Below are 23794 nucleotides of genomic sequence, written 5' to 3'. Positions count from 1 at the left end.
ACTCCGTGTAACCAGGGGTCAACATCTGTCCTTTCTACTCAAGGTTTCTTCCAGTGTTTCTTCCAGTCTCTTACATTTCTTCCAGTGTTTCCGGAGCCTGTGTTGGACACGTTATCCAGCAATAATCCCATTCTAGGTTTCACTTTTATTTGTCTCATCATCTGAATTCAACTATAAACTCCTTCAGGGCAGAGCCATATCATCACTGTGGTTTATTCAACAGTGACTAGAACAAGGTTGGCACAGAGGCTGTGATGAGGGCTGAGACATACGCGATGAAATTCTGAGAAGCAACACAGGATCATGAAATATCTGAGCTCGACTTCTTAGAAGAAAATAATTTTTAAAAGGAAAAGTTAAAGGGTTGCATGAAGACAGTCACTGTCAGTCATTAAGCCAAAACTTGGTTATATTAGCCAAATGGTTATATTGAGTCAATGAATATTTAAACTTTGGTTACTCTACTTTTTACACACCTTGACCAATTTTTTAAAAAGTAACCAAGCTCCAAGTAGGGCTTCCCTAGTGGCTCAGACAGTAAAGAATTCGTCTGCAAAGTAGGAGACCTATGTTCAATCCCTGGGTTGGGAAGATCCCATGAAGAAGGAAATGGCGACCCACTCCAGTATTCTTGCCTGGAAAATCCCATGCTCAGAGAAGACTGGAGGGCTATAGTTCATGGGGTCGCAAAGAGTCAGACATGACTGAACACTAACACTTTCACTACTCCACTTTTTACACACCTTGAGCAATTTACTTTCTGTACCTCAGTCTCTGCCTCCGTAAAGTGGGGACCTAATATAATCCTTGAGAAGAGTGAGATGATACATGCAAAGCAGTAGGGACAGTACCTAGTAGAGAGTAAATGTTCAATTAAATGTTACTTACTATTATTTTTCAGTGATTCTAATTAACTAAAATGACTATAATGACTTACAAAATAAAAATATTCACTGTAATGTTACATTTTTAAAAGAACAAAAACATACATTCCCTTTTATTACAATAATGTAAAATATACTCCACAGTTCAAAAAAGCCATGCATTTAAAGCATTTATTGCTCACCATATTAGCAGTATGAATATACATAAGCATGGAATAAGCAATAGGTCCCAATCAGAAGAGAAAGGAAAAAACAAAAACAGAAAATTTCAATTCAGGGTGAGGCATATGCTAGAAAAGAAAGCATGGCATTTCATCATTTAGTCCAGTTGAGGGTTCGGGGATGGAATCCTGGTTGAGATTATGTCAGATCTGAGTCAAAATATGAAGGAGAAAAGAAGGTTAAAATTCCAATACGGCACCCAATTCTAAAAATATAATGAAAAAAGGTATCTGTGTAGAAAGAATAATAATAACTTGAAAATACCTAAGAATAATTATAACAATAACCAAAAAAAAAAAAAACAAAAACAGACAAGACAAAGGTAATAAAAGAAACCTTTTCTGAAGGACCAAAAACCCCCCAAAATACTTGGAAAAACAAACCATTTTTCCATCTGCAAAGTATCAGAGAACTGTGAATCCTCCTTCAAATTAACCTATGATACAATGTAATTCCAATCAAAATTCTAACAGGACTTGACAAGAAGATTCTAAAGTATATCCGAAGGAGAAAATGTATCAAGAATAACCGAGAGAATTAAAACAGAACAAATGGGTCTCTGTGCTATAAGACAATAAAATAGGTTCCCAAGCTACAAAAATTTTAAAATGTGTTATTAATACAGGAATGGCTAAACTGCCCGCTGGGAAACAGGGAAATTAGCATAGGATAACTGCTTTAGCAAATCACAGTGAAGAACCAAGACTACTGAACATTCAGGAAACATGTTATAACCTAAAATCCCCAAAAGACTCAGATGTAAATGTAAAATGGCAAAACTATAAAAGAAACAGAGCACAAGCCAGATGTGGGCTCTCCTAGTAGAAGCCTTCCTTGTAGGATGCCTTTCCTACGCAAGATAAAAAGCTCACAGGACCCAGATGACAAAACTGACTACGAAATATTGAAACGCTTTTCCTATAAAAGAAAGTGAAGTTGCTCACTCATGTCCGACTCTTTGCTACCCCATGGACTGTAACCTACCAGGCTCCTCTGTCCATGGGATTTTCCAGGCAAGAATACTGGAGTGGGTTGCCATTTCCGCCTCCAGGAGATCTTCCCGACCCAGGGATTGAACCTGGGTCTCCCGCATTGTAGGCAGACGCTTTACCATCTGAGCCACCAGGGAAGTCCCCTCTCCTATAAAAAATACCCTATAAACATGAAGCCCCAAACTGGAGGCTCACAAGGCCAGTTCTTGTTGTTGTCGACTTGCTTGTTTTTTAAATGGAGCACGGTGCCAGCATTTAAAAATTGGGATGTCTGGCGACACCATTCCTCACACCTATGGCAATAACTGATGCTGGGAAAGATTGAGGGCAGGAGGAGAAGGGGACGACAGAGGATGAGATGGTTGGATGGCATCATCGATTCGATGGACATGGGTTTGGGTGGACTGCGGGAGGTGGTGATGGACAGGGAGGCCTGGCGTGCTGCGGTTCATTGGGTCGTAGAGAGTCGACCCAGTGACTGAACTGAACTGATGGCAGGAACAGCTGTGGTCGCGATGGGGCGCCCTCTTGCGGTGGGTTAGTAACCCCAGTTCATCATAACCCTTCCAAACCCCTCTACTCACTGGCTCTACCTGCCTGGTCACTTCTGGCATTTCATTTTTGACCATTATGATTTAAAAAAAAAAAAAAGGCAGATGAAAAACCTGTGCAACATTACCTAACAGATAAGAGTTACTATCTATATACAAGAAGAGAATTTCTAAAATGAATACAAAAAAGATAAGCCAATTTTTTAAAAACTGGGAAAGGCCATTTATAAAAGATATACACACATGGCCAATACATATGAAACAATCTCTCTTCCAAGCAGAGACATTCACACCAGTGTTTCTGTCCATTATAATGATAAAGATAAAAAGTGTTCATAATGTCTTATCTTGGCAAGAATTTAGAAAACTGGCAAGCTGAAACACTGTTGCTAAGAGAGGCAATTAGATCAATTTTTGATGAGAAATTTGGCAGGAGCTACCAAACTTTAAAATGCATGTATACTTTGTTCCATCTATCCAGGGATTCCAGGCATTTGCCATACAGAGCTAATATATACCAACTAAGATAGGTACACATATTCAAAGATGTTCAATATGGGATTTTTATAATGGCAAACGGAAGTGACCTAAATGCTCATGATAAGGGAAGAACTGATTATAGTACTGTGCATCCATAGGCTGGAATACTACACAGCCATTAACAAGAGAGAGGTGGGTCTACATTTGCTGATACAGAAAAAAACTCTCAGAGTGGAAATACCAAGGGCCATAATAATCAGCATAAGCTCAACAATTTTGCAGTAAAAATATGTATAAGATGCATATACACCCCAACATGTAAATGCATACATATATATCTTCCCCTGTAAACCACCATTACTGTATAAATATACGTTTGTGATGTATATTGTGTATTTATATATTTACATTAATATGTCTATAGATATACATATTTTTTTACTCTGTGGTTTTTCAATGTCAGTTGCAATTTTTCTAAGCATGTATTCATGCATTACTGGAATACTTTCTTTTTTTCCTCCCTAAAGAGGACAGCAAGGAGTTCCCGCAGGGGTGGCAGGGAAGGACTACCAGGGATTCGGAGAGAAAAAAGAATCTTGTGAGGTGCTGTGTTAAGGGTTGTGGAGCGGGGTTTGTGTGCTGAGCACCAAGTGTACAGAGGAGACATGGAACAGAGATGCCAACCTGCTGGGCCTTCTACCCTGATCTATCATCTATCACCACTGCATGCTCCTTGTCTGCGTCCAAAAAAACTCTGAGAATCCATTTTCTAAGACCCATTTAAAAGTAACACTGTGTACTCTGTATACACTTTATACAGTGTATACACTGTATAAAAACTGTATACATTTAAAAGTAACACTGTGATATCAGATTTTCAATACAGCAGTGTAAATAATGCACTAGAGAGGGGACAGAAGAAACTACGGCAACCTGTAGATGGTTATCACCTCCCGCAAGGAGGAAGGAGTAGTAATGATCTTTCTGTCTATGGCCATACTACCCTGAACATGTCTGATCTTGGAAGCTAAGCAGGGTCAGGCCTGCTTAGTAGTTGGGTGAGAAAAGTGACAGTCTTTCTGCTTCTTCATTCTTTGCCCTTTAACCATGTTTTGCTAGAACAACTATGCATTTTTTACCATGAGAAAAAAAACAACACGTTCCAAACTGAATTTTGTATTATAGTAGAAATAAGGCCTGTGTACCCTCCCCGACTCAGCCTAGCGGGTCACCTTAAGTCAAGTAAACCTGCGTAATGACCTTCTCATTCTTGTTAAGACTTTCTTTGCGTAGTTGTGAGTCCCCCAACTCCTTGTTCCACACTTCAGGGAAGGAACCATGGTGGAGGTGGGTGGGGGGCTTGAAATGGATACAGATGGGCCAGAAGAAAGGGCATGCCTGTCCTTCCTTGGGTTACATTGATTCTTCTCCCCACTTCTGAATGGCTCTGGGCCATCTTGGGTTCTGCCATCGTTTTTCGTTTTTTTCCTACCACTTCTTCCTGTAATGCTCTTTGCCCTTGTTTTCCTATTCCAGCCCTGACTCGGTTCCCTCTTCCTGCCCCTGATTTCTTCCTTTTCCTTTCTTCAAGTCACCCAAGTGCATGTTGAGAGGGATGTGCAGGATGGAAAGGGAGAAGGCTGGGGTGGATGATCATGTTCTAATTCTGCAGGTGACCAATGCCAGGCTCAAGTCTTGGGTCCATGATGAAGACTGTCTGGGAAGAAAAGTGAGATGCAAAAGAGAATAAAAAAACAAGGAAGGCAATCCTGGATAGCTAATATTAGGAGAAGTCTAGTGATTATTTTCTGATCACAAATTGGTAAGCTTCAAAGTCATCAACAAGAACATCCAAAGTCAGTGTTACAGGTTACTGCCCCGTGTGTCATTATAATCAGGATTAGTTCCTAAAAGAAAATAAAAATAAAAGCAAAATTAAAGAAAGTTTTCTTTGGAAGTACCCTTCTAGGAAAACCCAAAAAAGGCAATTCGTCTGAAGGCAAAATACTTGCTAGGAAAATCACTCAGCGAGCTGACCTCCTCGGGGGCCTCTGCTTCTCTGCAATTTCTTAGTTCATTGGGAACTTTGCCAGAGTCAAGGCCAACCACACTCCCGAGCAAACCATTCCCATCTCAGAACCACCTCTAGCGGCTGCTGTTGACTCCAGTGGAGTCAACCTGAGGTGTACGGCTTCCGGCACAGGTGGATGCGCGGGAAGGCAGGAGCCGGCTGGGTGCTTACCTCTTCTGGTTCATGGAGGCCACCTGGAGCCACTCGTTGGTGCTGGGGTTGTAGGAATGCGCCGCGGAGATCTCCTGGCTGGTGATCCTGTACCCGCCCACGATGAAGAGGTAGTTGTCCAGGATGGCAGCCCCGTACCCCCTGACGTTCACCAGGTCGGGAGGAAGGTTGTTGGCCAGCGGGAACCAGCGCTCCGTCATCTCCTCGTACCTGAGCATGGACGGGGGCTCCCCTTGGTAGGGGTGAGGGGCCAGGGGTCCCCCCAGGAAGTCCCCCAGCGCCACGAGGACGGGGGTCCCGGTCATCCGGGCCTCTCGCAGCCTCTGCTTCAGGCTGACATCCCCGGGGGCCGGAGGAGACGAGCCCAGGAGGTGGAACTGGGGCTTGCACAGCACCTCGTGGAAGTGGACGGCCATGAAGCGCAGGCAGGCCTCCTGCAGGTCGGGCAGCCCGTACACCTGCGCCAGGCGGTACAGCTCCAGGCAGTTGGTGAGCCGCACCTGGGACAGCAGCAGCTGCAGCAGGGACGTGACCTGCAGGAAGGAGGCCGCCTCCACCAGCTCGGACAGCAGGCTCGCCTCGTCCATGTCCTCCTCCTCCTCCTCCTCGGCCCCGCCGCCCGGCTCCCCGCGCCGGCCCAGCAGCCAGCCCTCGCGGGCGCCGCCCGCGTTGATGAAGTCCAGCACCAGGCGCAGGCCCGGGGCGCTGAGGCCGCGCAGCTGCTGCACCTCGGGGCCGCCGGCCTCCGGGCCCAGGGCCTCGCGCATGCCGGAGCGGTAGAGGGCGCGGAAGTAGTCGCTCTGCTCGATGAGCTTTCGCTTGCTCACCGGGTAGCAGCGGTCCTCCAGGCGAATCTGCACCATCTCGTCGGCCGACATTGCCGGGGGACCCGGGGCGGCGGGGGCTCCCGCCAGCTCTGCGCGCTCGCCTCCCGCCCCCGCGCGCGCTCGCCGGGTTCCGGGGTGGCCGCGGAGCGCGGGGAGGAGGCGGCGGTGCGGGGCCGCCCGCGCCCGCCCAGCCTCTCCGGGCCGAGGCGGCCCCTCCTCCCGGTCCCGGGGGCGGTGGCTCGGCTTCGCGCCCCCCCCCCCCCCCGCCGGCCCTCCGGCCTCCGTCCGCGCCAAAAAAGGCCGGGGCGGCGCGCGCTGCCCGCTCGGGTCGTCCCGGGCCGTCAGCCGGGAGGGGATCCCAGCCCCCAGCCGCAGCCTCCTCCCACGCCCGGCTTCTCACTTCCGCCCGCGGGACCCCCGCCGCAGCCGCCGCCGCGCTCCGGCTTTCAGAGAGGGCAGGGGGTGGTGGGTCTCGGGAGCCGGGAAGGCGCCTCCCCGCGTCCTCCCCCGCACGCCCGGCGCCGTGACCCTGCCGCCCGCCGAGGCTGCAGCGCCGCTCCGCGCGCGCGGGGGACGGAAGGAAGCCTGGCCTTCCACCGCGCTTTACCAGCGGGAAGGAAACGCAAGGGAAGGGGGCGTGGGAGGAAGGGGATGAAATGAGTCGAGGTCTGGGGAGTCAAAAAGACATCACGCAGGGGTCGCACATCCGACCGAGTCCGGCCTCGGGTCCGCGGTGAGGACCGAGGCCCGCGGGCCGTCTCTGGGCGCGTAGGTGGCACCTCGGGCTGATTCCTCGGAAGGGTCATCGTGGAGGAGCCATCTTGCAGGAAGAAGGGCCTGCCGGCTGGCCGCAGGTTGTGCAGGGCCCAGCGCGGGGCGCGGATGCGCGGGGCTGCGAAGCAGAGGAGCGTGTGCGCGCTGCTAGGGCCTGTGCGCTTTGTGCTATTAAAAGAAAGAAGTACGACTCAATAAACGTAGATCAGATGCCTTCTTTCAAAATATTTTCTAACAGCCATTGCATTCCCTGTTTCATTTTGGTGGGACTAGCCACCCTGAAATGTTGCCTCTGGGCAAAAGGTCTGGCGGCTTTTGCTCGTATTTTCCTACAGAGGTGGTTTTTCTGGCCACCCTCTTACCCCTCCCTGACCCCTGACCCCCGCCAACGGAGGACCACTTAAGCAAGGCTTCTGCTTCCCCATCTTTTCCCACTGAACACTGCAAGTAGAAAGCTCACCTCAAATAAGGATCTTGTGTTGCTCGTAAGAGGAGAATTAATCCTAGAAAGGGGGAGTAGGTGGTAATTATTACCTTTGGGTAGAAGAAGGGTTAGGATTGGGAGGGAATTGTGTGTGTGTGTGTGTGTGTGTGTATTCACTCTTAACAAAAGCCCCTTGGAAACTTTCTTTGACCGGAGATTGAGAGCCAAATATCCTCAACCTGGGGAAAATATGTCCTTGGATTTTTTTTTAACACACTTCATCTTTCTTCATGAATGACAAAGCGTTAAATAGTAACTTCTTCATGAGTACAATGCCCCATATTTCAAACAAAAGATAACCTCCTACAGTGCTGATTAACATTTTCTGTTAGGAAGTTGTTTGTTCAGCTGCTAAATCATTTCAGACTCCTTGCGACCCCATAGACTGCAGCCCACCAGGTTGCTCTGTCCATGGGGTTTTTCCGAACAGGAATACTGGAGTGGGTTGACATTTCCTTCTCCAGGGGATCTTCCCAACCCAGGGATCTCCGCCGTCTCCTGCATTGGCAGGTGGATTCTTTACCACTGAGCCTCCAGGGAAGCGATTATGTTAAGGAGGGGAAAGGTTAAAAACCAGAGAAGGAAGTCATATCCTAAAACATGAAATCATATCAACACGTTGTTCAGTTACATGGTGCTTCTTTCTGTGTGATTTAGGGCTTCCCAGGTGGCACACCTGATGCAGTGGTAAAGGGTCCACCTACCAGTGCAGGAAACATGGGTTTGATCCTTGGGTCAGGATGATCCCCTGGAGAAGGAAATGGCAACCCATTCCAGTACTCTTGCCTGGAAAATCCCATGGACAAAGGAGCCTGGAGGCCTACAGTCCATGGGGTCACCAAGTCAGAGATGACTGAGCACACACACTGTGTAATTTAGCTGCTTCATCATGAGATATTGTCATCCCTTATTCTCTTTATACTACACTATGAAGAAGTGAAGCCGCTCAGTCGTGTCCGACTCTTTGTGACCCCGTGGATTGTAGCCTACCAGGCTCCTCTGTCCATGGGGTTCTCCAGGCAAGAATACTGGAGTGGGTTGCCATTTCCTTCTCCAGGGTATCTTCCCGACCCAGGGATCGAACCCGGGTCTCCCGCATTGGAGGCAGATGCTTTAACCTCTGAGCCACCAGGAAAGCACATACTATGAAGAAGGAACTAAAAATTTAAAGACAGAGAAGAAAATTCTAGTAGATTCTGGCCTCCCTGGGAAAAGTGAAGGAAACAAAGATGAACCTATGACTTGTCTCTTTCAAGGTACTTCCTTGATTCTGGGGGAAACTTCTAGCGTTCCTTTTGTTTCACGTGGCCTTTAGATCATTACTGATAAAACTCCAGTCTCAATGGGACCTCTCACTCTTTGTTCTCAATGAGCAAGTAGTGGAGACATCTAAGGTTCTTTGTGGGTGCGTGATCATGAGTGTAGCATCCTGTTTGGAAAGGCAATGATTCGCTTCCAGTGTTAAGCTGGGAAACTCTGGCCAGGAGGCACCCCTTGTGTCAAAGAGTCTTGAACCTGGAATTTGTGCCTCCATCAGCAACAATGCCTGATTCAGTGGGTCAGCTAAGAACAGGCTCTTAGTCTCTCCTCAGTCCCTTTAGAATCTTTCACCAACGGATACTTTTGTTTCCCAGGCGTCATAGATATGCCTCAGACTGGTGTTTTCTTGCTTTTTAAAAATGGACCGAAGGAAAAAAAATCACACTCAAAGAAGCACATGCTTTTGAAAGTAATTCACGCCCAGTACTATCATCAGAGCAGATCTTGGGCGGGTAATCTAAGGTGTCAGTCTGAGTACTGGGTGCTGATCTTGTATTGGCCCCTGACGTGATAGTAACGTCATCTAGAATTGAAAGTCTCTTAAAGATTGAATCATTTTAATAACTCATGAAGTGAGTTTTCTGTTAAGCTAGAAATGCAGTCAAAACAATATAAACTTTATTTACCAAACACCTAAAATTACTATTGAGCTTCATGAAAATGTTGCTTGTCTATAACTGGAGATACACTTTTATAGATCTGTTATTGATTGATCTGTTATTGACTGACCTTTGTGGCACCATGATTCACTTCAAACACATAACAGTCTGTTTTACTAAAATCTAAAGTAATGGTCAAACACAAAGTTAGACTATTTCTTTAAGAATTTATGAACGGACTTTCCTGGTGATCCAGTGGTTAGGTCTCCGGGCTTCCACTGCAGGGGACACAGGTTTGATCCCTGGTCTGGGAACTAATGGACTTCCCTGGTTTCTCAGACAGTAAAGAATCTGCCTGAAATTCAGGAGACCAGGTTTGATCTGCATTGGGAAGATCCTCTGGAGAAGAGAATGGCTACCTACTCCAGTATTCTTTTTTTTTTCCTTTATTTTTATTAGTTGGAGGCTAGTTACTTTACAATATTGTAGTGGTTTTTGCCATACATTGACATGAATCAGCCATGGATTTACATGTGTTCCCCATCCTGAACCCCCCTCCCTCCCCATCCCATCCCTCTGGGTCATCCCAGTGCACCAGCCCTGAGCACTTGTCTCATGCATCCAACCTGGGCTGGCGATCTGTTTCACACTTGATAATATACATGTTTCAATGCTGTTCTCTCAGATCATCCCACCCTTGCCTTCTCCCATAGAGTCCAAAAGTCTGTTCTATACATCTGTGTCTCTTTTTCTGTCTTGCATATTGGGTTATCGTTACCATCTTTCTAAATTCCATATATATACGTTAGTATACTGTATTGGTGTTTATCTTTCTGGCTTACTTCACTCTGTATAATGGGCTTACACCAGTATTCTTGCCTGGAGAATTTCATGGAGAGAGGAACCTGGTGGGCTACAGCCCATGGGGCTGCAAAGAGTCAGACACGACTGAGGAACTTTCACTTTTTTTCTCTTCAAGGAACTAAGTTGCTTGGTACAGCCAAAAGTAAGAAAAATAAAAATAAAAAAATTTAATTAAAAAATTTATTTTAAAAGAAAAATAAAGAATTTATGGAAAATATACCTTTTGACCTAGAATAGAGAAAAATCAAAGTACAAGATGTTTATCACAGTGTTGCATTGAATAATAAAAGATTGAAAGACAACATATAATGATAGCAGTAGCTAACATTTATTGAATGTTTATTATATGTTGTAAGTGCTTTACATGGATTGCAATCTATTTTAATACTCTTCTACAGCTGAGGAAGTTGAAGTGCAGAGTAAATTTTGGTATATGAGTAGAATGAATACCATAGAACTGTTACAACTTTGGATGCAGAGTTTTCTTTAGAGACACTGAACATATGATTTTACATTGGATTTTTTAAAAACAGTTTCTGAAACAGTATGAGTCCATTTTTTGTAAAATTGTACATGTGTATTTTTTTTATGGAGATGTCTGGAAGGATGTTTACCAAAAGAGTTAAGATTGTGAGATCTTGAATGGTTATTATTTCTTTTTGTACTTTTCTGTATGATTTGGGTTTTTAAAGTGCATGTTCATCCTTAGTCACTCAGTCATGTCTGACTCTCTGTGACCCCATGGACTGTAGCCTGCCAGGCTCCTCTGTCCACTGGGATAATCATCCCAATAAGAACACTGGAGTGGATTGCCATTTGTATATCCATTTAATAAAAACAAAACATTTTAAGAAAATTAATGATATATCCCAATTTTTCAGGCCCCATTTTTAAAAATTATTTCCATCAATTTTATGAACTGGTGAAATGAAAATGTTAAGTAAATACTACAATTACTGTCTTTTAAAAAAGATGAAATATTGAGTGCTTTTCAAACATCTTTTGAATTTAATGTCTGCTGTTACCTCACTGTCACTTAAAAATTGTTTATATCTGTTTTTCAGTCCCTCCAGCATTTCTAAAACTGTTGTTTCCTTTTTGTTTTTTAATGAGCAAGACTGAAATTTCTTGCTTTCATTAAAGCATGGGGGCAATTTAAATGTTTAAAGCAGAACAGTTAAATGGCTCTATTTAATTCGGGCTGAGCATCTTCATGGAGCCGAAACTTTCACTTATTTCAGTGTTTTCCAGATGTCTTAGGGAATCACCTGAGACACTTTATATAAAGATAAGAACTCTGGTTCCCATATCAGAGCTACTGAATCAGGCTCTTGGGAGGACGGTTCCGGTCCCCATCTCAGATCATTATAGTTTCCTCCCTCTGCCCCCGCTGTCCTGTTTTTAATCTCTCCTTTTCAAAATAGCCGGCTCCAAGAAGTTACCTGTTTCCAGACTCAGTGTTTCTCAATCACCCCCAAATTTGTTGTAAAAAATTTAAAGCCTGCTTTTACATTGGAACTTGTAGATTCTTTAAAATGCAACCTTGATCTCCCCGTGGACATCATCTGAGAGCAAAAGGATTAAACAACTGTGGATTGTTCCCTTACCCCTGCCAGAAACATGAACACTTCAAGGAATTACATATCACAGAAAAGAAGCCACATTTAATGTGACTGAAAGATGTGGAGGTTAGAAAGTTGACTTTCCGGTTTATGTCCCTACAGTTTGAACTAATCCAAATAGCTACTGGAATCTCAGGGAAAAACAGGGAGCATTCTTTTGTTCTCATCTGTCTCCTGTTTTTGCTGTTAGGAAATCTTTCTTCCCTCTTCCCTCTGAATAGATGAAAGCCTGTTTATTATTTTTAGTGTTTTTATGTGGCTTATGCAAGGTTAAGACTTATTCTAATTTTTGCTCAGAAGAAATTTTTTAAGTTAATCAGCCTTTGACTGTCATCCTCTTTATTAATTACTAATATTATATGTATCAAAAGATATAATTACACTGTTATTAGTAGACAGGTAGAGAGATGAAAGTTCAAAGAATGATAACATTTTGGTGTCAAGTAATTGTGTGAAAAAGTGTATGATAAACAGATCACAGGAGGGAAAATTTTCACCTGTTTTCATTTTTTAAAAAGCAGTACAGTACTTTTTGGGCTTCCCCAGTGGCTCAGCGGTAAAGAATCCGCCTGCAATGCAGGAGATGCCGGAGATGTGGGTTCGATCCCTAGGTCGAGAAGATCCCCTGGAGAAGGAAATGGCCATCCACTCTAGTATTCTTGCCTGGAGAATCCCATGGACAGAGGAGTTTGGCAGGTTACAGTCCATGACATTGCAAAGAGACACGACAGAAGCGACTAAGCACACACAGTACTTTATACCCCAAACTAATTCCCACTAGTGCTTTGTATAAAAATGGATATAAAAAAGCAACAGTTCTATGCTTTGAACCAATTTCATCTTGGATATTGTGGAATATGGAACACAATCTTCACAAAAGAGGCCATTTTCACGGCCTTTAATATTTTTTCAAATGTTTTGGCATTGCAATGGAAGTAACTTTATTAATATTTAGAATTTAAAACTATTTCCCTAATGCACATTTCCTGTAACTACATCTGCTTCAGAGATGCCTTTATGTATGTGCTTCACGAAGTTTTCTTTGTAACCTGAAAACATAAATAGCAGAAAACCCCCAAATTGAAATTCTTCACAATTTTCTATATGCTTTTAACACTTGGTTGAACAAAATACACTTTAATGGGTGTTGTATTCCATCTACGTTATTAGAATATTCTTGGCTGGCTGTTTTATCTTTTCAAAAAGCATGTGGCTGGCCTTTGCAAAAAATGCCTGACCCCAGAAGTGACCAGGATTCATATTCAGTGTTTGCAAAATCACTGCAAAGTTAAAAATTTTTTTTCATTTTTATTTCATTTTCACTTTTCATTTATTTTTTATTTTTTTCCCAGTGATTCTGAATATTAGAACTTCAATTCAAAGAAAAAAGATCACTGAAAAAAAATATCTGCAGTCACAAGTTTCTTAAAGAAACTGACAGAAGTATCCTGACAAAATGATGTCTTGTTTCCTGGTGAAATGGATCCTTCCTTTATCTGACGTCAAGTGACTGAACTGTTGTTTTCCTCAGAAAGACTCTTGGCTAGGATTTCGAATTGTCTTTATATTTACTTGGTAAAAGGTGTCTGTGACTTCCCTTTCAGAGAAAGAAGAAAAGCAGAGGAGAGAATCTACATCTAGAGAGGCTAAAGGACAAAGGACTGAAATGGCCTGGAAAGTGTTCAGAATTAACACCAGCAAGTCATCAAGTCCCAGGTGTGGGGTGCAACTGGGAAGAAACAAAAGAAAAATCAGCGTGCAGTCAGAGAGCCGCTTCATTTTTCTAGAGTGACCCTTCACAGAGTTCCAAGGAAGCTCTTCCTTCACAACAGCCCTGAAATCCCAGCTGTTCTGAACCCGATGGTCGGCTCCAGCATCTGTCTTATTGCCGAGTCTTCATTCCAGGGAAATGCGTGCGGTGGTGGTGGCAGCAGACGTGATACTGCTCCTGAGCATGGGGGGGACCTCAAACTCTCTTTGCTCACCCACCGTGTTTTACAGAGACTGCTGGATCCGTCGCTTCCCAGGTCTTCTGATTGACCTGGAGGAGTCTCAGAAGCTGGGGGCACAGTTCCTGAGGTATTATTCTGAAAACACGGGTCAGAAGTGCAGTCGGAACTGCTGTCTTAGGAAGGATGGTAAGTGTCCATGATAGACGTGTGAAAATCGGGGCAAACTTCTAAAATGAGGACCTGAGGAAGGAGCCCTTGGCAGAGGGCCCAGTGAACAACCGACCCAGACTAGGGAACGTGCCCTGAATGAGGGAGTGGGCAGAGAGGGAGAGACACGGAGACTGACTTTGCAGTTGAGGTCAGTGCCAGCTTGGTTTATAAATCTAGCGATGACCCAGGGGGCAGTGAACCTGCTGTTAACAGAGAACCTCTTCTCTTCACTAAAGTGCTAAATGAAAATATTTCCTTGAGGGCTAACTAACAATATTTCTATAGCCCAGAATATAGCATATATAATTCCAAAGTATTTATAATAATTTCCTTTTCAAAGTTCTTTCAGTGATATTAGTATATCATATCACACTTTTGAAATGTGTTCACTTGGGCTGACCAAATGTGGGAATGTATTGAATAGGATTTAGATTGTGATTCATGTTTTGAAAGAAATAAGGAGATATTTATCTACTGGAAAAAGGAAGGAAGGCAAAGAAGAGAAAAGAAAGGAAGGAAGGACGGGAGAAAGAAAGAAGTGGGAGAGGGAGGAAGGAAGAAAGAAATCTACAAAATACCCTGACATAATTTTTTTGGGTGTGAGATGGGGAATCAGGGTTAAATATCATTCATATAATACAATCAAGGCCTGTAATTAGAAAAATGCTTCATTGTTGCAGAATTTCAAGTTACATTTGACTTCATTTATTCATTTTTCCAAGATTTGAAAGCTACTTGGAAAAAACAAAAGTGACACAGCACTTTAAAATAATTCTCTTGTTCCATACTTTCTTCCTGTGGTCTCATACTGACATTAATTGCCTCTTACCCAATTACCCATGTAAGATTTCTAGGATGCAAATTGGAGCTCCTTGGAGAATCTATACTGTCTGTCAAGAGACCACAGTGTAAGAAGCTGTCACAGACTAAGCCCTCAAATGTAATCGGGCACAGAAGAGAGCAATTAATTTATTAAAGGGAAATTTTGAAAAAGGTAGCAGATATTCAGCTTCCAGATGCTTATAACCCCAGAAACATTCACTGACAGCAGACGAGGGAGGGGTGATAACTTTTCCCCATTTTCCCATGCCATGAATTTACCTGATTCTCCACACCAGGGAAACTGTGGCCTATGGACTTTCAGGGATACTAAAAGGATCCATTTGGAATTCTAGTATTTTAGAGTCTTGAAGGGCTTCCAAGTTACGGCTTTCCTTCTCCAGAAGAAAAGGCACGAACACACATCCATTTTTACCTGGAAGCCAGAAATTCAAAATGCTACCATGCTGCAGTAGCTAACCTGCTCAGAGCTGAGACTCTGAAATACACACGAAGAATGTAAAAGATCTTAAAAAATTAGTCCCTACAGGATCCACTACTTTCTTATCAGAAATTCAGATGTCTAAATTGGTGTTCTTTCTTCCTTTTCCTTAAACTTTACAGCACAGTCCTCAGGGAAAATGTCTTGGTAATCTATAATGTATTAGTGATGAATTATTAATTGACTTTTCTCTCATTCTTTCTCCTGGAAAAATAAAGAGAGCAGAAACATGGGGTGTCCCAGAAGTAATGGGGGAGAGGTAACCCCCCCAGTTAGCCTTACACAGAAGCAGAGCAGGTTCTGCCAACAGTTCCACAGCAGCTGCAGATACACTCTGAGGTCTGGTAACAGTATACTATCCCTCTGTAATCTCATTTTATTAAAGAAGCTGACACCTTGGGGTCAATGAATATTTCTCATCACATGGTTCCTACTCTACAGCAGCAGGAGGAAAATCTGTGCTGCACCACAGGGATGACAAGACTGAAGATCTGTACTTAAAAGTTATGCAGAAATAATACAATATCTTTTAAGGAGCAAATCTCCTTAGAAAAGAGGAGCTGGGGAGAGCAATCCCCCCTATAATTTCAAACGCTAGCCACCCTGTTGGTCTACTCCCTTCGTCTTTGACGCTGATTAGCTTATCACTGGACATAGCTTAGCAGCATAGGGCTGGCACACACCTGCGGTCAGGGTCAAGGTGATGCTCACCCACACCGCCTCTGTACCCCCGAGCCTCCTCCAGGAACTGTCAGTGCTGTTTTTGCTCTTCCCACCACTCCCCTTTCTGTTATAGCATTTGTCCATTTATTTTCCTATTTCTTTCTCTGGTGAACTCCTTAGCATTCCAAGAGGGTATTACACCTGGAAATCTCATATTATAAATAGCAGATTAGAATATTATGATGTTATAAATCTCCCCTCTGGGGAGAGGTTTTTGTAGTCAATTGAGTTTTCCTGAACCTGAAATACTGGGATTGCAAAATAATTCCAGGTAATCCTGTGTAGCATGGGAATGTATGAAAGATTACTGAAAGAAAAATCAGTATTTTCTTTTGAAGAGGCATTTCCCCATCATCACAGAAATAGCTGCTCTCAGTTCATAGTAAGATGTCTGAATGGCCCTGCAATGAACTGTTAATCCAGTGTTTGTGAAAGAAACATAAGCTACTCAGAGCTTATCAAGCTGCAGGAATCAAGCAGATATACTTTGCCTGCTTCCTTTTCAGTGTCCTGTAACCTGGCTGTCTTCTTCCACGATCCTATTCATGACAATGTCAACTGCCTCCATGTTCACTGCCCAACCCTGGAGAGCTGCATATTGGAGCCTGGAACCAGTGCCATTTTATATAACATAACAGATGGTAATGATTTATGTACTTTGTATGTATTTCTAAGAATGTCTAATATTTTAGTAGAGGCAAATAACCTAGAAATTGGCTGGAAGAAGCCATGTGTGAATCTCTAAATAATTATTTTCCAGTGAACTCTGTCTGGAAAAGTTTGGGGCTTCCAAGGCAGAAACTAAAAGGAAATTCTCATTAATTTGGCACGTTCAGCAAGGATGACTTTGTCCCAGGTAACAAATCGAATGCGACTGAACAAGAACATTGTATTTCATTTATCCCAAGAGCCTTCAACAGTAGCCAAGAGAGGTATTTCTACTATAGTCATTAAGAATACAACTAGGAAGTAAATACACTAAATGTCACTTTTGAGGCTTGCTGACACTATATACAAGGATTCTACAAAGATTGATTTGGGGGTGGGAAATCCACTTACTGCCACATATTAATTTCTGGTTCCAAGATAACCAGTATGTTTTACTTTAGAAAAACACATTATGTAAGTGTCCTTTGCCCATGTATATAATCTCAGGGTACAGATTAGTAAACATCAAAGATCGACTTTTGCCATCATGATACAAAGGAGGTAAATTTCTTTATTGATCTGTGCTCGTTGACCACAAGCTGTGTTTATCACTGCAGCTGTGTCTCTGCCCTCAAGTTCCTTCTAATCTAGCTGAGGAAGGAAGTCTCACAGTTAAAGACATACAATTCAATTAAAAATAGATGATACTGCCTCAAGTACAGAAGGCAACGGCACCCCACTCCAGGGCTCTTGCCTGGAAAATCCCATGGACAGAGGAGCCTGGTGGGCTGCAGTCCATGGGGTCGCTAAGAGTCGGACACGACTGAGTGTCTTCACTTTCACTTTCATGCATTAGAGAAGGAAATGGCAACCCACTCCAGTGTTCTTGCCTGGAGAGTCCCAGGGACGGGGGAGCCTGGTGGGCTGCCGTCTATGAGGTCGCACAGAGTCAGACACGACTGAAGTGACTTAGCAGCAGCAGCAGCCTCAAGTACAAAGGCTCAAAAGGTTGGGGGGGGGGGGGGCGGGTGTGTGCTAAAGAAAGCTTGATTATTCAGGGGAGGCTTCATGGAAGAGGGCAGGTAGAGGTGAGGAGTCTATGTCACTCCCCAGGAAAGTAATAACACGGATGCCGCTACAGTATGGGCACATTTGGGGCTGCAATGGAAATATGGGTAGGATACGGTAGGCCAGGTAACAAAAGAACAGAGTAGAGTGTTGGTTTGACTTTATCAGAAATATGGAATCAACAAAAGAATTTAGTGAGAAAACACTACCATTAGAGTGATCTGTCTGGTTATCTTAGTCCAGGAAAATTATAAGCAGGATGCAGGCTAGACAAGGTGATTATATTTGCAATGAAGGAGAGGGACAGTTACCAGCATATTGGGAAGGGATTGGATAGCACTTAGTTTTTGGATAGAGAAGAAGAGAAGTCTTAACCCTGACAGTCCAGTGGTTGACTCCGTGCTTCTGCTGCAAGGACACAGGTTTGATCCCTGCTCCGGGACATAAGATCCCTGCAGCCCAAAAAAAGAGAGAGAGAGAGAGAACAGAGGAGTCAAAAATCCCTTAGCAGTGCAGAGTCCATCATGGGTGATGGAAGCACGATGATGCCTCTGAACAAGACAAGGAGGTAGATATACGGATGATGGTTCTGAAGATGTCAGTGGTGATGTGAAATGTTTAGGTGAGAACATCCAGTAGAGTACGGAGAAATGAGATCAGAGCTCAAGAAAGGGGAAAAGACTGGGCACGTGGATTTCAGGGCCATCGGTGTAGTAGTGATGATGAGGATAATATTTTTGGCAGTGGCAGGGGTGTGGGGAGGTGGGGGGGTGTGGTCAGGGGCAGAGGTTATATGGAATGCAGAGAAATACCGCAGAAAACCAAGGACTAAAGACTGTAGGAATCACGCAACCAGTTAGGATCAAGGAGAGAACCAACAGAGGAAGGAAAAAAGGGACGCAGGCAGCCTGAGATAAAGTGCCAAAGGCATCTGTGGTGCAGGGAGTCAGTTCAGTCAATCAGTTGTGTCCGACTCTTTGCAACCCCATGGATTGGGGCATGCCAGGCCTCCCTGTCCATCACCAACTCCCGGAGTTTACTCAAACTTATGGCCATTGAGTCAGTGATGCCATCCAACCATCTCTTCCTCTGTCGTCCCCTTCTCCTCCCTCCTTCAGTCTTTCCCAACATCAGGGTCTTTTCAAACAAGTCAGTTCTTTGCACCAGGTGGCCAAAGTATTGAAGTTTCAGCTTCAGCATCAGTCCTTCCAATGAACACCCAGGACTGATTTCCTTTAGGATGGACTGGTTGGATCTCCTTGCAGTCCAAGGGACTCTCAAGAGTCTTCTCCAACACCACAGTTCAAAAGCATCAGTTCTTCAGTGCTCAGCTTTCTTTATGGCCCAACTCTCACATCCATACATGACCACTGGAAAAACCATAGCCTTGACTAGACAGACGTTTGTTGGCAAAGTAATGTCTCTGCTTTTTAATATGCTGTCTAGGTTGGCCATAACTTTTCTCCCAGTGCAGGCAGTCAGGGAAGAAGAATTCAAGGAGAGGTGGCCATGAGTGTCAAGGACAAGAGGAAAGTGAAAGCAGGGACACCCAGCAACCAAGAAAGAGGGAAGGTACTGACCACTCTAGAAGCAGAATTTTGGCAGAATAGAGAATGGAAACATGACAGAAAGCACACAACAAAGTCAGGAAGGAAATGAAGGAAGTGGATGTTGGTGTGTTGGGGGCGGGGGCGGGGGCGGGGGCGGGGGGAGAACAAGAGAGACTGAAAGGGAATCAGCGTGACAACTGGAAAGCTGTTGAGAGTTTCTGAAGCCAGCCGGAAAGGAGTTTATAAGAGGAGAACAAACACTGAAGAAGACCGGAGGCACTGGGAAGGGATGAGCTTTAGGGCTCTGCTAATAATTTTGAACAGTTATACTTCTCAGGCCTCATTTTGTTTAACTCTAAAATGTTACTCATATCAAATGGTTACTGTTTCTGAAGTTCTTGCCCTCACACTGCTACTGTTGCCTAAAAGCCCTGGCAGATACAAAGTTTTCTCTATGATGTATGTAGCCAAGTTTGTTCACAACAGAAGATGTCTTTGAAAGTTAACAATTCAAATGTGGTCCCTATGGCTCAAAGCCTTTGAGAAATGTGCACTAGTGGAACTTGCAATTAGCTTAGTTCACAACTCAGAGAGGCAAAATCCAGGACTTCACTAAACTGTACTTTACGGCCCTCTCTGCTAAACTAAAAATAAATGATGCCTTACTTATCTTTCAGGTATAGATCCTGATTTGCTGGTTTTTGAACAATCACTGCCCACATATCTAAATACCCGTTCTTCATCTGATACATGGGAGAGACTAAGGATTCTAAAAGCTATGTATTTAGACAAACAACAAACCACCATGATAAACCAAATGCTACCATCAACAGAGGCTCCGTCACCAACCACACATCAAGATTTGTTGGCAACCACAAATAATACTAGGTATTCCAAGGAATTGACCACAGACTCTTGGGCAAGATTCATTGCCCCAAATGACTCCATTACCACAAAGATAAATATGGTGTCAGCCAGTACTGACTTCATCAACAATCCAGATAACAAGACAGTTTCTCCTTTCTTTGTGCCCATAGACACAAAACTTTCTCATATGCCTAGTCCCTCCCAACTCAACAGCAGTAAACAATTACTAAACAAAACCAAAGGGTACAACGGCAGAAACTATACATCTGAGAATGAAGACTCAGCTCCTGATGGGGCACCCGTGACTGGTGCAAAGACATGGCTGGTTCCGGTGGCCCTCTGCACCCCTGTCATCTTTCTTTGCTCTTGTGTAGTCATCCTGGCATCTGGATGCTGTCGAAAGCAGTACGGCCAGTATAAACCAGGGCAGAGAAAGTCAGGACCCAGGCAAATTAAAAAATGTGCCAATCAGGAGTTCTCTTACTGATGGAAGATGAAAGCATTTTAAGTTTTCAAGAGTATGATTTTTAGTTTTCCTAAGATGAACAATTTGGTTAAAAAAAAGGAAAAAAAAAAAAAAGCACAGATGCCCATTCATACCAATCTCCAAAGAAGGCCGATGTTTGATAACTGCTTTCTGTGATTATATCCATTTCTTGAATAGTGTGCCCTTTGCCAAGCTTCAAAATTCTGACCCCTGCAGTTATTGAGCACAGTTCGTAAGCCACAGTTCTCAGTGCTGTGTGTGTATCAACTTGTTGAATATTTAGAACTCTGTGAGTTTTCAGTAACCATCATACTGATATTTCACGGATGGGGAAACAGGAGAAAAAGGGCTAAGTACATTGCTGAAAGTCACACAGTTAGTATGTAGCAAAGCCAGATTTCATAGGCAATGTGGTTCAAAAGTCCACGCTTGAAATCCCTGTTGGTCTACAAGTCTCCACTTTCCCAGTGAGTATGGAAAAAAGATTCAGGAGGAAAACACCATAATATTTCTCTCCCGTTACGGTCATATTACTGTCACATATGTTAATGAAATCTTTTAGTGGTTTGAGCAAAGAAGCTTCTTAATCTTTCATATAATTTTCTATGTTCAATTGATTAATCTTTCTCAATCCTAATTTATCCTCTTCATTTTCTAAAACATGCCTCTCATGGCATGAGAATTATGGCTGAGATTTCTGAGTTTTCTGTTGAATAAATGTTGGTAGTTTTTGTTTATGTTCCTTGGTTGTAGACATTGTTTTCCCAGGGCAAATATTAGCTCTAGGTATTTCAAGCTCTGTCCACTCCTTACACCAGACTCACCCCCTAGATTTTATACTCTGACTCTTTAAGTATGGAAAACTGAATTACCGTCTCTAATGATCTTACACTTTATAGACCCTTAGTCTCATCCTTAAAAATATTTTTTTTTGGGAGAACAGACATTAAACAGCTATTTGTAGTAAGTATGTGTGTGCGTGCTCAGTTGCTCAGTTGTGTCCATTCTTTTCAACCTCATGGACAATAGCCCGCCACTCCCTTCTGTCCATGGGATTTTCCAGGCAAGAAAATGGGTTGGAGTGGGTTTCCATTTCCTCCCCATATATATTTCTTAATACACTAGTAAAAAAAAAACAAAACAAAAAACATGCAATTTAGAGGGAATATCAAGATTTAAACTACCCTAAAAAGATATTTATCTGGGAAGATATCTTTAAAAATTACTTGTATACACATTCTTTTAAAGGGTTACTTACTTTTCTTTCAAATATATACAAATTGTCTGAAGGTTTCCCAACAAACTAGGGTTACTAAAAAAAAAAATTTTTTTTCTTCCTTGAGGTTTCTTCAGAATTTTATTTGTTCCCTAAAACTGCTGTTTTTATAAAAAATGACCACAACTGGGGGAAAACATACTTACTTTGTAAGAAAACAAACTCTTCCCCCTCTTCCTCAGTCTCTACCTTTGACCATCAGATAAACTGAGTAAAGACCCAAAAGGTTGGCCAAGAAGCAAAAACAAATGGACCTGAAATCACATCATTACTGGAAGTCAGAGGGACTGAAGAGAACTTCTGGATAGAATTTAAAACTTTCAAGAAACAAAGATTTCAGGGCTTAGTCAACAACGAAGGCTAAGGCTGTTACACCCATTTAAGAAATAATGATTATCAAAATCTTTCTGACACTGAAATTGGCCAAGACCTTTGGAGGGAAAAAATCTATAGTTAGTCCAAATACTGTGTGATGTATTTACCAATTTGGAAAGAAAATATGCAAAGAAAAAACTAAAGCTCCCTACAATTAAGAAAACAGGTTTGTTCTATTTCTTAGTTGCCTATGTATATAAGCAACTTCTGAGCCACAGAATTTAAGTTTTAAGTCAGAAGTGATCATATATCAATATAGCAAAAAGTGTCCCTTAGAAACCTCATTAGAAGGATATTCATTATGTTCATTGTGATATTAGATCAATTACTAGCTTAAAGGGCAAGAGTCTAAATAGTGACAAATAGCGCTGTTTAATTACTGGTAACAATACAATGACTGCAGTTTTGTAGTGTTAATCTTACAGCCCTAAGATATTGCCATTAGGTGTCAATGCCACAGCCTAAGAGTCTTCAAGTCAGTTGCTGAGTTAGTCGCACTGCAAAGGTTAAAAGGGCACAGTCTTCTAAAGACCTCCCTTACTTGTGACACCAAATGTAAGTTTGGGGGATGGCAAGTCGCAAAACCACTCTCAGGTCTGGTCATTCACTACAGGAATTTACAGAACTCAATGAAAGCTGCTATACTTACGGTTTATCATCAAAGTGCAAGTGTTAGGTGCTCAGTCCTGTCTCCTTGCGACTGTTGCCTGCCAGCTTCCTCTGTGCATTGGATTCTCCAGGCAAGAACGCTGGAGTGGGTTGCCATTTCCTTCTCCAGAGGATCTTTCCAACCCAGGGATCAAACCCAGGTCTCCTGCGTTACAGGCAGATTCTTTACCATCTGAGCCACCAGGGAAGCCACAGTTTATTATAGGGAAAGGATATGGATTAAAATCATCCAAGGCAAGAAGTACCTAGGATGAATTTTGGGAGGGTTCCACAGACATTGTCTTCTCCCTGTGGAAGCAGGATGCATGCCTCTCCCAGTACCAGTGTGTGACGATATGTCCAAAGTACTGTCAACCAGTGAAGCTTACTGGAGCCTCAGTGTTCTACATTTTTATCAAGGCTCTGTTACACAGATACACCTGACTGATCAATTACCTGGGCAGTTGATCTCAGCTGCTAGGTGGACTGATTTACTGAGAGACTCAAAGCCCCCCCAACCCTGAAACACATGGCTGGTTTTTCCAGCATGCTTAAGGCAATCCAAGCCTATGCCCCAACCAGTAATGCTGAAGAAGCTGAAGCTGAACTGTTCTATGAAAACCTACAGGACCTTTTAGAACTAACACCCAAAACAGACATCCTTTTCATTATAGGGGACTGGAATGCAAAAGTAGGAATTCAAGAAACAACTAAAGTAACAGGCAAATTTGGCCTTGGAATACAGAATGAAGCAGGGCAAAGGCTAATAGAGTTTTGCCAAGAGAACGCACTGGTCATAGCAAACACC

At 43.3% G+C, this 23794-nt stretch overlaps 2 protein-coding genes across 2 annotated transcripts in view; one reads left to right on the top strand and one right to left on the bottom strand.

Annotated features, from left to right (window-relative positions):
• The window catches only part of KLHL42 (kelch like family member 42), a 21865-nt gene extending 15551 nt beyond the window's left edge, over nucleotides 1–6314 (bottom strand). The window contains exon 1 of the mRNA XM_061125196.1: nucleotides 5372–6314. Coding sequence (XP_060981179.1) covers nucleotides 5372–6249 — 878 coding nt within the window. The 5' untranslated portion in view covers nucleotides 6250–6314. The remainder of the gene's footprint in view (nucleotides 1–5371) is intronic.
• On the top strand, nucleotides 5044–23794 carry MANSC4 (MANSC domain containing 4). Its single transcript, XM_061125197.1, has 4 exons — nucleotides 5044–5481; nucleotides 13466–13999; nucleotides 16574–16708; nucleotides 20011–23794. Exons 2-4 carry the CDS (start codon nucleotides 13771–13773, stop codon nucleotides 20685–20687), a joined length of 1041 nt encoding a protein of 346 aa, XP_060981180.1. The 5' UTR covers nucleotides 5044–5481; nucleotides 13466–13770; the 3' UTR covers nucleotides 20688–23794.

Source organism: Dama dama, chromosome 22 (assembly GCF_033118175.1).
Source record: "Dama dama isolate Ldn47 chromosome 22, ASM3311817v1, whole genome shotgun sequence".
In the NCBI taxonomy this organism is placed as follows: Eukaryota; Metazoa; Chordata; class Mammalia; order Artiodactyla; family Cervidae; genus Dama; species Dama dama.
The sequence above is the reverse complement of the archived record's forward strand: the minus strand, read 5'-3'. Positions and strand labels throughout refer to the sequence as shown.